General features: G+C 50.3%; 1 protein-coding gene across 1 annotated transcript in view; it reads right to left on the minus strand.

The window, feature by feature from the left end:
• Window positions 1–12788, minus strand: part of Szt2 (SZT2 subunit of KICSTOR complex) — a 50774-nt gene that overhangs the window by 16451 nt on the left and 21535 nt on the right. The window contains exons 12-42 of the mRNA XM_015485131.2: window positions 12458–12600; window positions 12101–12253; window positions 11847–11961; window positions 11430–11647; window positions 11133–11348; window positions 10721–10799; window positions 10254–10348; window positions 9804–9972; window positions 9515–9629; window positions 9296–9409; window positions 8927–9097; window positions 8659–8750; window positions 8282–8405; window positions 8002–8160; window positions 7707–7911; window positions 7344–7459; window positions 6973–7219; window positions 5938–6079; window positions 5723–5815; window positions 5430–5508; window positions 5028–5321; window positions 4738–4879; window positions 4480–4587; window positions 4330–4393; window positions 3922–4107; window positions 3392–3559; window positions 3226–3313; window positions 3019–3090; window positions 2662–2863; window positions 1668–1767; window positions 821–950 (exon numbers count right to left, since the gene is read on the minus strand). Coding sequence (XP_015340617.1) covers window positions 821–950; window positions 1668–1767; window positions 2662–2863; window positions 3019–3090; window positions 3226–3313; window positions 3392–3559; window positions 3922–4107; window positions 4330–4393; window positions 4480–4587; window positions 4738–4879; window positions 5028–5321; window positions 5430–5508; window positions 5723–5815; window positions 5938–6079; window positions 6973–7219; window positions 7344–7459; window positions 7707–7911; window positions 8002–8160; window positions 8282–8405; window positions 8659–8750; window positions 8927–9097; window positions 9296–9409; window positions 9515–9629; window positions 9804–9972; window positions 10254–10348; window positions 10721–10799; window positions 11133–11348; window positions 11430–11647; window positions 11847–11961; window positions 12101–12253; window positions 12458–12600 — 4399 coding nt within the window. The remainder of the gene's footprint in view (window positions 1–820; window positions 951–1667; window positions 1768–2661; window positions 2864–3018; window positions 3091–3225; window positions 3314–3391; window positions 3560–3921; window positions 4108–4329; window positions 4394–4479; window positions 4588–4737; window positions 4880–5027; window positions 5322–5429; window positions 5509–5722; window positions 5816–5937; window positions 6080–6972; window positions 7220–7343; window positions 7460–7706; window positions 7912–8001; window positions 8161–8281; window positions 8406–8658; window positions 8751–8926; window positions 9098–9295; window positions 9410–9514; window positions 9630–9803; window positions 9973–10253; window positions 10349–10720; window positions 10800–11132; window positions 11349–11429; window positions 11648–11846; window positions 11962–12100; window positions 12254–12457; window positions 12601–12788) is intronic.

Here is a 12788-nt window from a genome sequence, read left to right on the forward strand (position 1 = left end):
CAGGCTCCTCCCCTCTGGTCTTTTCTCACCTGGGAACTTGTTCTCATTCCCCCAGACTCCTCATCACTGTCTATCCCCCTGCTGGGGAAAGATGAACATTTTGGGTAACAAGACACGGCCAGGTGCAGGTGTGCCCTTTGGAAGACAGGTCATAGCATTGTGTCCCTTCAATCTTTTTTTTTTTTCCCTGTATTCTTCAACCTCTCTTCCCCTTACTGGTTCTTTCTCTATAGAACATGAACATACTCAAGTCTCTATCTTATTTTGTTTTTTTGGTGGGGGTGGTACTGGGGATTGAACTCAGGGGCATTCAACTAATGAGGCATATTCTCAGCCCTTTTTTGTATTTTATTTAGAGGCCTCATTTTTGCTGAGGCTGGCTTTAAGCTCGCACTCCTTCTGCCTCAGCCTCCCGGGCCATGGGGATTATAAGCATGCGCCTCGACATCTGGCATCTACCTTATTTTGAGGTTCCTTCCTTGCCCCCATCTTCCTTCTGTTACTGCCACATCTATTTTCTCTTTCTCTTACTGCCAAGCTAATTGGTAGAGTAGTTATTCTTTGCTCCACCTGTCTATCTGTGCTTTTCCATTTCATCTGGTTTCTATTCCCCCTCTCTACTGAAACTGCTTCCAGGAATGTCACTGACAAACTAGAAGCAGCCAAATCCAGGAATTTTTTTCCCTATTATCCTTGCTCTCTATTACTTGGCACCAATGTCAAAATAGTGAGGACCTGCTCTCAGCTTCTCATCAAAGTACTGGATAGAAAAGTGGACAGCAGTATTGCCTTGAGAGGGGGCTACTAGGTGGGATCCTACCATCACTGGGGAGTGGTGCCCGCTGACGGGAGTGGAAGGGGGTCTCACTGCGCCATAGATCTTCTTCACTCTCGGCCACCAGAAGAGAGTTACACACGTGACTGTCATGAAGATCTTGAAGAAGCAATCTCTGGGAGAAGGAACAAGGTGTCAGAGAACTGAAGTATTCCTCATAAGTGGATGTTGGGTGGGCTGATCAAAGGCCAGAGAGAATGACCACTATCACTGGGGGTCAGATGTCAAAACACCTGTAATCAGAAATGGTGTCCCATGGTAACAGAGTTCAGGGCTCTGAGAGCAAACCCAGTGAGAAGCATTTGTCCCTCCTCTTGGCCAGAATCTGATCATATCCTTCAGGTCTCAACTTAAAAACCACTTATTTTCTCTAAAAAGCCTTCCCTAATACTCTGGCTTATCAGATCCCTTATCTCTTGCTTTTCCTTTGCAGAATTCTTCACAGTTGTCAATAAATAATGTGATTTAGTTATTCAACATCTACCTCCCTGCTGTACGTAAGGTCCACAGAATCAGGGTTTCCTTTGTCTGGTTCATATTAAATCCCTAATGCTAGCACACTGCAAGGAAAGGGAACATTTCAGAGTTACTGGGAGGGAATGAGAGAGTGACCCACTATTATAAGAGGTGAGATGGAGAGCTCCCCAGTCTGCAGTGAGGTGGGGAAGTAATAGCATTCTAGTAATTGTAGGGGAGGTCAAAGAAAACACCCAATAGTTATTTTTGGGTCTGCAGTGGAGCAATAGCCTCTGAAAATCAAGTTCCCAGAAACTCCCTTCTCCTGTGATCTATGCCTCAGTGTCCAAAGAGCCCTTCCCTTGGCTATGCTTACCTGGTTGACCTCTCTGCAGATCTCCCCAACTCGCCTCACCAGGAGCTGCTGCAGGTGGCGACACTCAGTGACGGGCCCCCCATCCTCCCGGATCAGGCTCCTAGAAAGGAAGGATGAATCCAACACAGAACTGGCAGGAGATTTTAACTGTCAAAAATGGGAGGGCAGGTCATGGAGGTCATGACCAAGGGAAACCATAAAAAGGAGAAAGGATTGGACAAGGGAAGTAAACCTAATGGGAAATGGTAAAAATGGAATTCTTAGAGCAATTCTAAGAGCTTAGGCTCCTTGCTTGCCTTGCCAGTTGGCACCACATTAAGATTTCCATCACTTCTTTAATCTCAAATCCTGGTCAGAATGGTGGTCTTCCTTGCTGTCAACCCCACCCAAGGGAACAGAGTGGTATTTAAGCAGATGCCCATGAACTCTAGCTCTGGCATTTACTGTGACCTTGGGCAAGTATTTAATTTCTTTTGCTTGAGTTTCTTCATACCATTAGGGTAAGATTAGGTAAGGTTATTTATACAGATTAAATGCGTTAATCCCATGTAAAATGCTAGAACAGTGTGTATGTATTTTATGTACTTGTTAAATATCAGCTATTATTCCTTATTTTTATATATCAACCTCTGAAGTTGCTCTGAATGGTAGATGTTTTTAATGTTCAGCTAGAATCCAAATTCTCCATCAGCTTTCCAATTCCATTAACAAAGTCTAAAGTTATGTGTTTTGCTAGATGTGAGAAGAGATCTGAAGCTCTAACCTTAGAATTGAATCCAGATTCCTCTGAAGCTCTCAGTCCCAAGTCTTTTTTTTTTTTCTTCTGATGCTGGGGATTGAACCCATGGCGTCTTGCATGCGAGGCAAGTACTCTACCAACTGAGCTATATCCCCAGGCCCCAAGTCTTATTTTTAACAACACTGAAGAAAGGTGTGGGAACAGGGAAAAGAGGTTAGTAGCAGTGCCAGGGTGTAGGCCCTGGCTTCTACTCACTGTGCATGTGCATACACTTCCACACGATCCTGTAGTATTCGGACAATGAGCCAGAAGTCAGGCAGGCAGGGCCCAGGAAGGACTGAGAGTGAAGGCTGCAGAGATGCTTGCCCAGGTGGAGTCCGCAATGTGAAGGGGGCCTTCTCACTGAGGGTCTCATTTGGACCTTCACTGTCTGAGCCACTACTGCCACCATCATAACCTGTATCAAATGTGCTGAAGTTTATTCCCATCCTGAACTGAGCCTGACTTGTCTGGGCCTCCAAGAACATCAGGCTTGAAGGTCCTCTTCAAATGAGCCCCTTCTGATGCCCCCTGCCATCAGCTTAGAGTCCTCTGTCCCTGCCCCCTGCTTACCTAGGTGGTCTGAGTCCACACTACCTTGACTGGATATAAGGCTTAGTCCCCGACTGGGCCCAGGCTGACTCCCTGAATAGAGAAGGAAAATATCTGGAGTTCCTTTTGGTCCTGCCTAGGGCTTCCCTCCAAAAATGAAAGCAGGACAAGTAAGCTTCAAGTCTCTGGTTCTGGTCTCCAAACTTTGCTTCCCAAATTCTCTCTTACCTGCTTGTGGCAGGTTGGGTAGAATGATAAGAGGGGTGCCTTCAGAATCCTCTGGGGAGCCAGGGGCTTGGGGACTGGTGATCAGGGGCTGCAAGACAGAATATCAAGACTGAAGTACAGTGCCACATACCCACTACCACCTCCCTCTACCCCAGGTCAGACTTACCTCCCTTTGGATGCCTTCAGTCCTGTCCTCATTGCTGTGCCAAGCCCAGGTCACTGCAGGGGTCTCCCCATGGGACCCACCTGGCTGTTGGCCAGCTGCCACAAAGAAGAAGCCACTGTCAGGGTCCTCAAGGAGAGCATGGCCAGGGAGGTGGAGGCGGCGGAACTCCTGGGGAGCAGAGACCAAGGTTGTAATTTAGGCAGGAGTAGCCCTCTCTATATAAGGTGACTACACTTCCTCACTAGATACTCCCAGCTACCTGGTGAAGAAGATGCCAGCATCCCTATTGCTGAGGTAAGAAAAGGTTTGGTGACTTTCCAAGGTTCAACAGACCCAGTGACAAGATTGGAGGCTGGGTTTTGTTCTACTGAGTTGGGCTTTTAGGCATAGGGGTGAAGAGCAGACAATATTGTGAGGAGGTATTCAAGAAGGATAATTCCATGGACTAAACTTTGGGCCCTCTAGTCCTGTGCTAGAAGGTACAAGGAGGGGTGCCCAAGGGACCTTGGAGTGTTCTGAGAGCAGATTACCTCCTTGAATTGCGTGAGGGAACGCTCTGGCCCAAACACAAAACTCAGTGGCAGAGTTTGGCGAAGGCAGGTGGAGCGTCCAGGAGAGCTATGGATGTGGGCAGCTACTCGGTGCAGGGCAGGGCTCTGGGGGATGCCCCCTCTTCGGAGTGCCCCCACCATCTCATCTTCTAACAACCAGCGGATCTAGGAAGAACAACGCAGGAAGTGGTAAAGGGCATCTTTCTTGATTACTGGAGCATTACCTCACTCCCAGACTAGAAAATACTAGATGATACTCTGGCTCAGACTGAGAAAAGCCTCACTTTAATCCCAGAATAAAGGGGGGTACTTTTCTCATATATACGATAGAAAGGTTATCAGAGCACTGGGAGCTATTGCTTGCACTGGGGGAGAGAAGGCCCTCACCTCACTCATGGTGGTCTCGATAGCCAGTCTGTGGGGTGTGGCCAAACTGGACAGTCCTTGGTGCCTAAGTGGAAGGAAGATTCAGATACTGGTTTCCAGGAATGAAACTGAGGGGGAGTGATGAACTGTGAGAGGGAGATAAGTATATACCTCTCTTCTTCTGGGGGTGGTAGTGGGGGTCCCAGGCCATCATCTGACCTTAAAGATGATGGCTGCCCTGGGGACCGTGGGAATGAAGCACTGCTCTCAGATGTTGATCTAAACAGGGTAGAAACAAAGGTCAGGAGACACTACCCCCCGGAACCTCCTCAAAGTCTCCTTAGTTCCCACATTCCCTTATATTCCTTTAATGGTGCCCCTATTCCCACAAAAGTCCTAGACCCTCCACCAAGCTTGCTGCCACCACACCTGTGGTGCTGAGGGTCCGAGGCTGGGGGAAGCTCCACTTCCAGGGGCAAGGTCAGCACGAAGACATCCAGGGTGACACTGAGGTCCCTCAGGGGAACTCGGCCTCTAATCGGGGGGCCCTCCAAACTGGCAAGTACCTGGCCTGGGAGAGGAGGAAAGCCGGGATTGCTGGGGGCCCTGAGTAAAGCATAGATTCAAGTTCTACATGCGAATGAGTCATATTCCTAGGCTTTCCTCCACCCACACACAGGCAGGCAACCCTGGTCTTCCCCAGGCTCCTCTGAACTCACCCAGACAAGTAGGCAGGCTGCACACAGGTACTGAGCTGTGCTGTCCACGAAGACGCACAGAACATGTGAGGTGCAAGAAGAGGGGTGGCAGGTCATGCACAAGGCTCTCAGGCCCAGTGGGTGAGTCACCCCCCAAGATACTGAAGGAGTCTTCATCAGGGTTCACAGTGTCTGCATCTGACAGTGAGGCAGAGTCTAAACCAGCAGGCCCCAGGTCTGGTTCACGGCTCTCACGGTATTCGACCTCCAGCTCTGGATCACTCTCAGTGACCACACAGCAGGCAGATGTGTCACCTAATGGTGCATGTCATATGATCAACAAGCTAGACTGGCAGTGGAGGCCTCTCAATCCTGGCTTGAAGCAACCTCCTCCACCTCAATCCACTTGCTCACATCACATACCCTCTTCTCCCACAAGTTCAGCTTCTGAAAACTCCAGATCACTGACTTTTCTGTCTACTGTGTCCCGAGGACCATCATCCTAGGCAAAATAGAAACAAAACAAAACCCAAAATACCAAAACCAAAATCAACCAAACAAATAAAAAACCCAAACAATACAAAATTTGATCTAAGCAGGCCAAGAACTACATTGGGTCACAAGGAAGTAAGATTCAAGAGGATCTAGGCAGGCCAAATGGGATAACTAGAGCTCTGGGTTTGGGGCACAAAGGAGGGAAGGATAAAGGCACTCACTTCTCGTCTGCTGGATGGAGGGCAATAGAAGAAGTAGTGGGGATTGGAGGGCACAGTGCGGAAGTGGAGGCGACTAATTTCCAGGAATTTCTCCTGTTGTAGGGTTTAGAAGTGGGTTATGATGTCAACTGACCCTTGAAGGTACTACCCCTCCACCAGAATGGGACAGTGCACAAGGACTCTACCCCTCTTCTGCCCTCACCCAAGCTCCCTACCTGGATGAGGCCATGAAGGGCATCGTGTGCCTCTCCTCTGAGCTGGCAGACATCTGTCAGAGAGATCTCTGGGCCAGGGTCTGGATTGCCAGAGACACGGGTGCTCTGAAACTCAGGCTCACTTAGGTCCTCAGTCTCTATGCTGAGAGGTGGGGGTGGGAGAACACCAGTATCAAAAACCACCAAGTGCTAGAGGTACCTGCTTCCCAAGTGAGGAGCAGCACACACCTGTCTCTTGTCTACATAGTATTAACCCAATGGCCTGGGCAGTGACAGAGGCCAAGGAGAACCAACCCACCTATTTGGGCTCTAACCTCCACATTTCTTAAAGGCCAGACTATTTCTATGAAGTAGAGTGAGGGTGATCCCAGTTTTCTGACTCATATCACTTGGTGGAGAGTGGTATTGTTCCCCGTGAATAGAGAAAACAGGTGGAGAAGTGGGGTTTGATGGGAAAAAAATAAGTTCACTTGCGGGGCATGAAAAGCAGGGGATCTAGAGCTCCAGAGGGCCCTGGGCTAGAGTTTCAACTAGGAGTCCTCCGTATACCCACCACTCTAGTTCATTTTTCCCTATGGGCAATACACTGCAGAGACTAATACAGAGCTATCTGCCTGTGATCTTTCTTCTTTCCTCCAGCCTCTCTTCAGTAGGGGCCTGCAAAGGTCTAAAGTTAGCTGGGGACTCAGCAGTGAGCAAAATACATAGTTTTCGTCCCCATGACAAAGAGATTAGTTGGGGAGACTGTTACTATTATATGGAGGTCCTCAGAACAAGTCTCCAATTTGGCAACTGGGAACTCCCTGGCCCTAACCTGGCTCATCAGACTATACCTCAGCAGGAGAAATGGGGAATGTCTGAGAGGGAGCATGTTTCCAGGACCACAGGGGAAAAAGCTATCTGCATAGGAAAAAGGAAGCCAGCAACAAAATATTGATGCTTCTCTGTGCCCACTCCTGGATTAGAAAGTTCTTGTTTTTAGAGTCTTGGTTTGTTCCCCCACTTTCTCTAACATCATTCAAGAATAATCCTAACCTGGATTCAGAAGCTAGGATAGCTCGTTCCCGAGGCTCTGGACCCTCCTCAATGCTGCTGCTGAAAAGCCCTGGGCTGAGAGGACCAGGGCTTGGGGGTGCATGAGGTAAACCACAAGTGTGGCCACACAGAGCAAGCAAAAATGGGGTGATGTCTACTTCTTGCAGTAGTTCCTCACAGGCATCCACTGCTGTCAGCAAATCCTGGCAAGTCACGTTCTGTGATTGCTGCAAGCTCCGGAATAGCCCTAATGGAAGTGGAAAAGGCCACGAGGGTCAGCTCTGGAATGGTCTCTCCAGGTCCCACCCCTGTAATGTCTGTATCTCCACTCCCAGAGCTCCACTCTTCCCTCATGTGGCCTTCCTGCTTACCACGGACATAGCACCGCTGTGCATGCTCCTGCAACAAGGCACAATGGGTAGCTGCCTCTTTGTACCTGGGCTCCATCCAGACTGAGGATGCAGAGGGGTGGTCGAGAAACTGAGTCCTAGGAATGGAGGGACAACAGAGTTTGGTTAACTTCCCTATATGATACCTTGGATTCAATAGTCAGTGGATATCCAGTCTCTTATATCTAGACTCTTACAAAATGTATTCACTCAGTTGATGAACCTGCTGAGGGAAGCCAGAAGCTGAGTTCCTTTCACTGACCATCAATCTGTTTATCCATACCCATGAGTGTACACCGAAACCTTTGTAGGAGGAGGACACAGATGAACATCAAGAGCACTCACCGGAAGACGAGGTCTCGGGGTGCCTGAGGGGGCTGCATGCCAACCATTTGCTCCCTCAATGCTTCCAGGGAACAGCTATAGATATAGACAGGACACCGGGTCCGGGGCCCCTCTGTACCCTCTGTCTGGGAAGTCTGACGCCCAGCATAAGTCTGTAAGTCCCGGCGGAAGGGAGGGCTCAGCTCTCCTTGATCCTGGGCACTGTCTGTGGGGAAAGGTGTCCCGTGGTGTTTAAGCCCTTTATTTGTGTCTCACCCCACTCCTATTTAACTGACATCAGAGTCAACGACCTTACCATCAGCTAGGGTTATGCTGAGGATAGGGACTTGGGACTTGGTAGCCTTAACCCCAGTTCCTCCTAGATCTCGTGGACTGGGGGTTCCACTCCAATCCCCAAGCTTTGTTTCTTCTTGAGAAGGTCCCTCCAGGCCATAGGCAGTCAGATGCTGAACATCTGAAGAGGAAAAGATGGATACAAATCAGAGTTGTTTGGTGTTCTGGTGAGGGAGTGCAGGGGTTTATATATAGTGTGTGTATGTATGGTGGGGAGTGTTAGTGAAGCCAGTAGTCAGTACCTGTGAAGGTAGCGGGGAGAAAAGTTAGGAACACATGCTGGGGGGTCACCAGCCTGGCATAGCAGCGCCACTGAGGAGGCTGGGCAGAGATGAGAGGCCTGAGAGTTTCAGGAAGACCTACACCCTGTAAGAGAGAAACAAAAAATTAGAGCAATCTACAAGGGAACATCTAAGCCCTGTTCCCTTCCTTCACCTTGAGCTGACTCATCTTAGGTATAGTGTCTAAGATTCAGAACAAATGGAAATGACAGTGTTCAGTCTGTGGCAGAAGGTATATGGAATCAGGGTGATAGAAATCTGGCATCACTATACATGGATGTATAGTGATGGAAGGAAGTCAGTATGACAAGGGCTTAGGGAGAAGACTCAATGCTGACCAGGGCAGGAAGAGCTGAGTCTCCAGTGGCCAGGGTGCTGCTGACTTGATCCTTTAGGATCCCATGGCTTCCCATTGGTGGCCCCTCTGCACCTACAACAGGCGTAGAGATGGTGGAAGAGGGTAGAGCCCCAGAAAGGTGGCTCTAAGTTGAAGAGATGGAGAGGATGGCGAGGAGGGAGTCCAGAGCTCAGACAGAAACCGCCCTGTGGGAGTGAGAGAAAGGGCTGGGCTGGATTCTAGTATTAGAAAAAAGGTGGGGAGCTCACCTGGATCATGACAGCTCCGCCGCAGTACCTCACTCAAGAAGGCAGCCTGGTCAGCAGGGGTCAGTGGGATCTCCCGGTCACTCAGCTCCTGCCCCAGGCAGCTGTGCAGCAGGCACAGCACCGTGTCGTTGGCAGGACAGGGCCCCTCGGCGAGAGGAACACCCTCTGGCTCTGCCCGACACACACTCTGCTCAGCACCCAGAGCTTCCTGCTATCCAGTGTTCCCAGCTCCACCCTGGCCAGCAAAACCCTTTGGCTGCAGCTTCCTCCTGCCCCATCACTCATTTGCTCCTCTACTCATCTGGTCTCTAATATGCCCAGCATGCTGGCCCCTTAGGAGAAGGGTGAGTAGGTACCAAATTCACCCACCTCTGGAAAGCAAAAGGAAAAACATCTGCAACTGCTGGCACTGTGGCAGCAATCCCATTAGGTCAAAATGGAAAGGGATCTCATGGACACAGGTGTCTCCTCCCTGGTCCAGTCCTAGAAGGGGGGGAAGGATGATAGGATACAACAGTGAGACCCAGATTACTTGCTTTCTCCCTACTCATTCCCCTGTTCCACCCAGGGGCCGCCTTCCCCACTAACCATCAGAGACCCGTGGCTCTGGGGGCAAAGGACCCCATTCCTTGCTCTGGCAGAGCTGTATCAGATATTCAAAGCTCAGCATGGAGCCTATGCAGGCAGCATCCCGTGGGTGCAGCTAGGGAAGAAAACATCAGAGGATAGGAGTAACCCCTCATAACCCTAGCCTCTGGTTCTCAATGAAGCCTAAACAGTCACAGACATTCTGAGGCCCCAAGAAGCCCAGGGGCTACTGCATCCAAAGGAGATCCAACCTGGTGAAAGATCAGGGTATGGGTCTCGGGACACTCACAGCTTGAGGGATCTCAGAGTATGTCAAGTTCTGCAGGTGCTTCCAGCTTTCAGGGCCAGGTCCCACTCGCCCATATTGTGGCTCCACCCACACCTCAGTGACCAGATTAAGCTCTGAGTCCCCCTCTAAGGCCTCCACCTCCACATCATTGTCGTCATCTGTTGAGAAGCTAAAGGAGAGAGTGCTCTAAGAAAAAGGGAGAAGGGATATAACACACAGCCTTGTGGCAGGGAGCGAGCCCATGGAGGAGAGGAAGGAGGCCGGCATAGGATAGCCACAAGTTGCACGTGGCCTCTATAGACCATGTCTGCCTGATGGAACATCAAAATATAACATCCCCCTGCCTCAACTTGAGATGAACATCCCAGGATATGTGAGCCAGATGTTTAGGGGACAGTGAGGAGAGAGGACACTCTGCAGAGATGACTTCCAGGCAGGGCTAAATCTCACCTGTCTTTGGTGGAGGTGGAGTGTGGGGGGAAGAGGATGTACTGGATGACACATGTGTGCTTCTCTTCAGCTGCAGCTTGTCCGGGTGGTTCATTCTGTGGGTAAATAGGAGATCCTAGAGGGCTGGGAACATAGCTCAGTTGGTAGAGTGCTTGCCTTTGCATACACAAGGCCCTGAGTTCAATCCCCAGCACAACAACAACAACAACAACAAAAATAGAAGACCCTAGAAAAATCCTAGCTGGTGTGAAGACCTGGTCTAGCCTAGCTCTGGCCCTCAAAACTTCAATACCTTCACCACTCCTCATTATTTCTATGACTCTGGCCTCAGACCTTGGTCCTCTGACCATATCATATGGTCCCTACGAGGCAAGGTTTATAGCGGTCCCCACCCAGCTCAGAGGCAAATGTCCCTGAGATTATTATGATGGATCCTGAGGTGAAGTGTCATGAGAGATAGCACACACCTGAATTGGAAGTTCCAGAACCATATTGATGATTCCTTCCGCACTGCAGGCAAAATGGAACCCTTCAGAGAGTCGAACTCTAAAAGCCCCATAAAGGTGGAAGAAGATGAGAAAGGAGATACTTGGTGCAGTGCCCCAACACATCCATCTCCCAGTAGCCATCGTGACAGCCTAGTCCACTAGATGCTCTGTTCAGACTAACGGTCTCTTAGGGTACAACAGGTCCAATTAGGATCAGAGGCCAAAATAAGCATAGTAGAGGGAAAGCACAAGGTTAGGTAGCAGCGCGCTCTATGCTTGATATTGGAATGTAGTAATAGAATGTGGCTTAGGCTTTCTGCCAGTGTTCAAACTCAAAGTCCACCCTTGCTCTACTCCTGCCCCAGTAGCCTGGCAGGCTCCAGTGACATACTCAGTGAGGATGGATAGGAGCTGGGCGATGGCACTGAGTGGTAGTGCAGGAGCCAGGCCTGATGGGACACTCCAGAGCCAGCGTTGATGGTAGAGGTAGCGAGACAGTGATGCTAGGCTAGACGAGGCTGAACGGCCTGAGACTAAGGGCAGTGGCCCTGGTGGCTCCAGTGTCAGCAGGAAGGGTGCCCGGTAGTCCAGGGGTAGCTTCTCATACCTGGGAAATGGGCAATTCCTCAGTTGATCTCTACTACCCTTCCCTCATGTTCCGGGACCCTTCCCCATCCTCTATACTAACCTGATGAGGAGCTTGTCCAGTGGTTTATGGAGGACCACAAGGCAGGGCCGGTCAGACAGGGCCTGCTGTGGCCCCAGCATGGGGGGTGACTTAGAGGGAGAGCTCCCCCCACCAGTGCCACCCAGCCCTTTTCGTTTCACCTTGGGTGTTGGTTCCTTGCTTTGCACCCGGTGGGGGAAACGAAGGCGTAGGATCTCTTCCCTCAAATCTGACACAATCTGCAAGGAAAATGTAGTCAAGTTTCTCCAGAAGTCTGAGAAAAGGGGCCCACAGACAAGGTAAGAAAACTGTCTCCTTCAAGCCTTACTTGGTCTGGGAATCACTTCTCCCTACTAAAATTGGCCCTGTGGGGGCACAGGAAATGGAGCTCATCTATACCCGAAGACTCCTTGGTCTGGGAGTAAGGGCCCAGTTTACCTTGTGCCGGGCCTGTGCTGGAGTGCCAATGGGAAAACCCAGGCGAAGAACCATGCATGGGGCCTTGGAAATGATGCGGACCATGTAGAAGGAGGAGGGGGGCTGGTCTGGGGCACTGGGGAGAAATGGGAGAAAGTGAGCAGCCCTAGGCTGGAAGTAGATGGGTTTAGGAGGAGGTAGGGTTGAGGCCTGGCATTAGAGGAGAAATAGAATAAGGTGATGGGGGAAAAGTGAGGAGATGTCACTTTGCCCACCTGGAGAGCAACTTGACATAAGAATAACCCTCGACCAGCACAAAGCTGCTCCAGTCCCGAAGCAAAGAGGTCAGGGAGGAGTGTGAGATCCTGCACTGGATAGTGCTGTAGCGTCCATTGCTGCCTGGGGTATGCAAGTGCTTGGGGATTGGTCTAGGAAGAAGGTGTTGAATGCAATCAGACCTCCCAGCCCCAATCTTGGGGGGGAAGAGTAGACTGCTTCCTCCCCTAAGCCTGAGATTATCAGGGCTGATAAACAGGAAGACATGAACACAGCTGGTACCCTTCCCATCACTCCCTATCCTCTTACCCCTGCTCCTCCACCCAAACTATGGCCCTAGCCCTGAAGGTACGCACGTGTCATGCTCTAGGATGAGCACCAGGCGATGCATGTGCAGCCAACGCTGCCATGAATTAGCATCCATAGACAGTACTGGCTTCCAATAGGCAGCAAACTGGGCATGAGATGAGTCAGAACCACTGTGCTGAAGGGAGAGCACCTGGGAACAGAAGAGATAGCCCTATGGGAGCATATGTGGACAACCAGCAAACAGAGCCAAGGCAGACTCAGTTCAAGGGGTCAAAGACAGAAGTAGGTTAAGGCTAAGGGCTGTAGCCTAACTTGGGATTGAGGAAAAACAGCTTCCAATCTGAAGGCTAGATTAGTATGACTGAGCCAGAGACAAAA

The sequence above is a fragment of the Marmota marmota genome, unplaced genomic scaffold, assembly GCF_001458135.2.
Source record: "Marmota marmota marmota unplaced genomic scaffold, marMar, whole genome shotgun sequence".
In the NCBI taxonomy this organism is placed as follows: domain Eukaryota; kingdom Metazoa; phylum Chordata; class Mammalia; order Rodentia; family Sciuridae; genus Marmota; species Marmota marmota.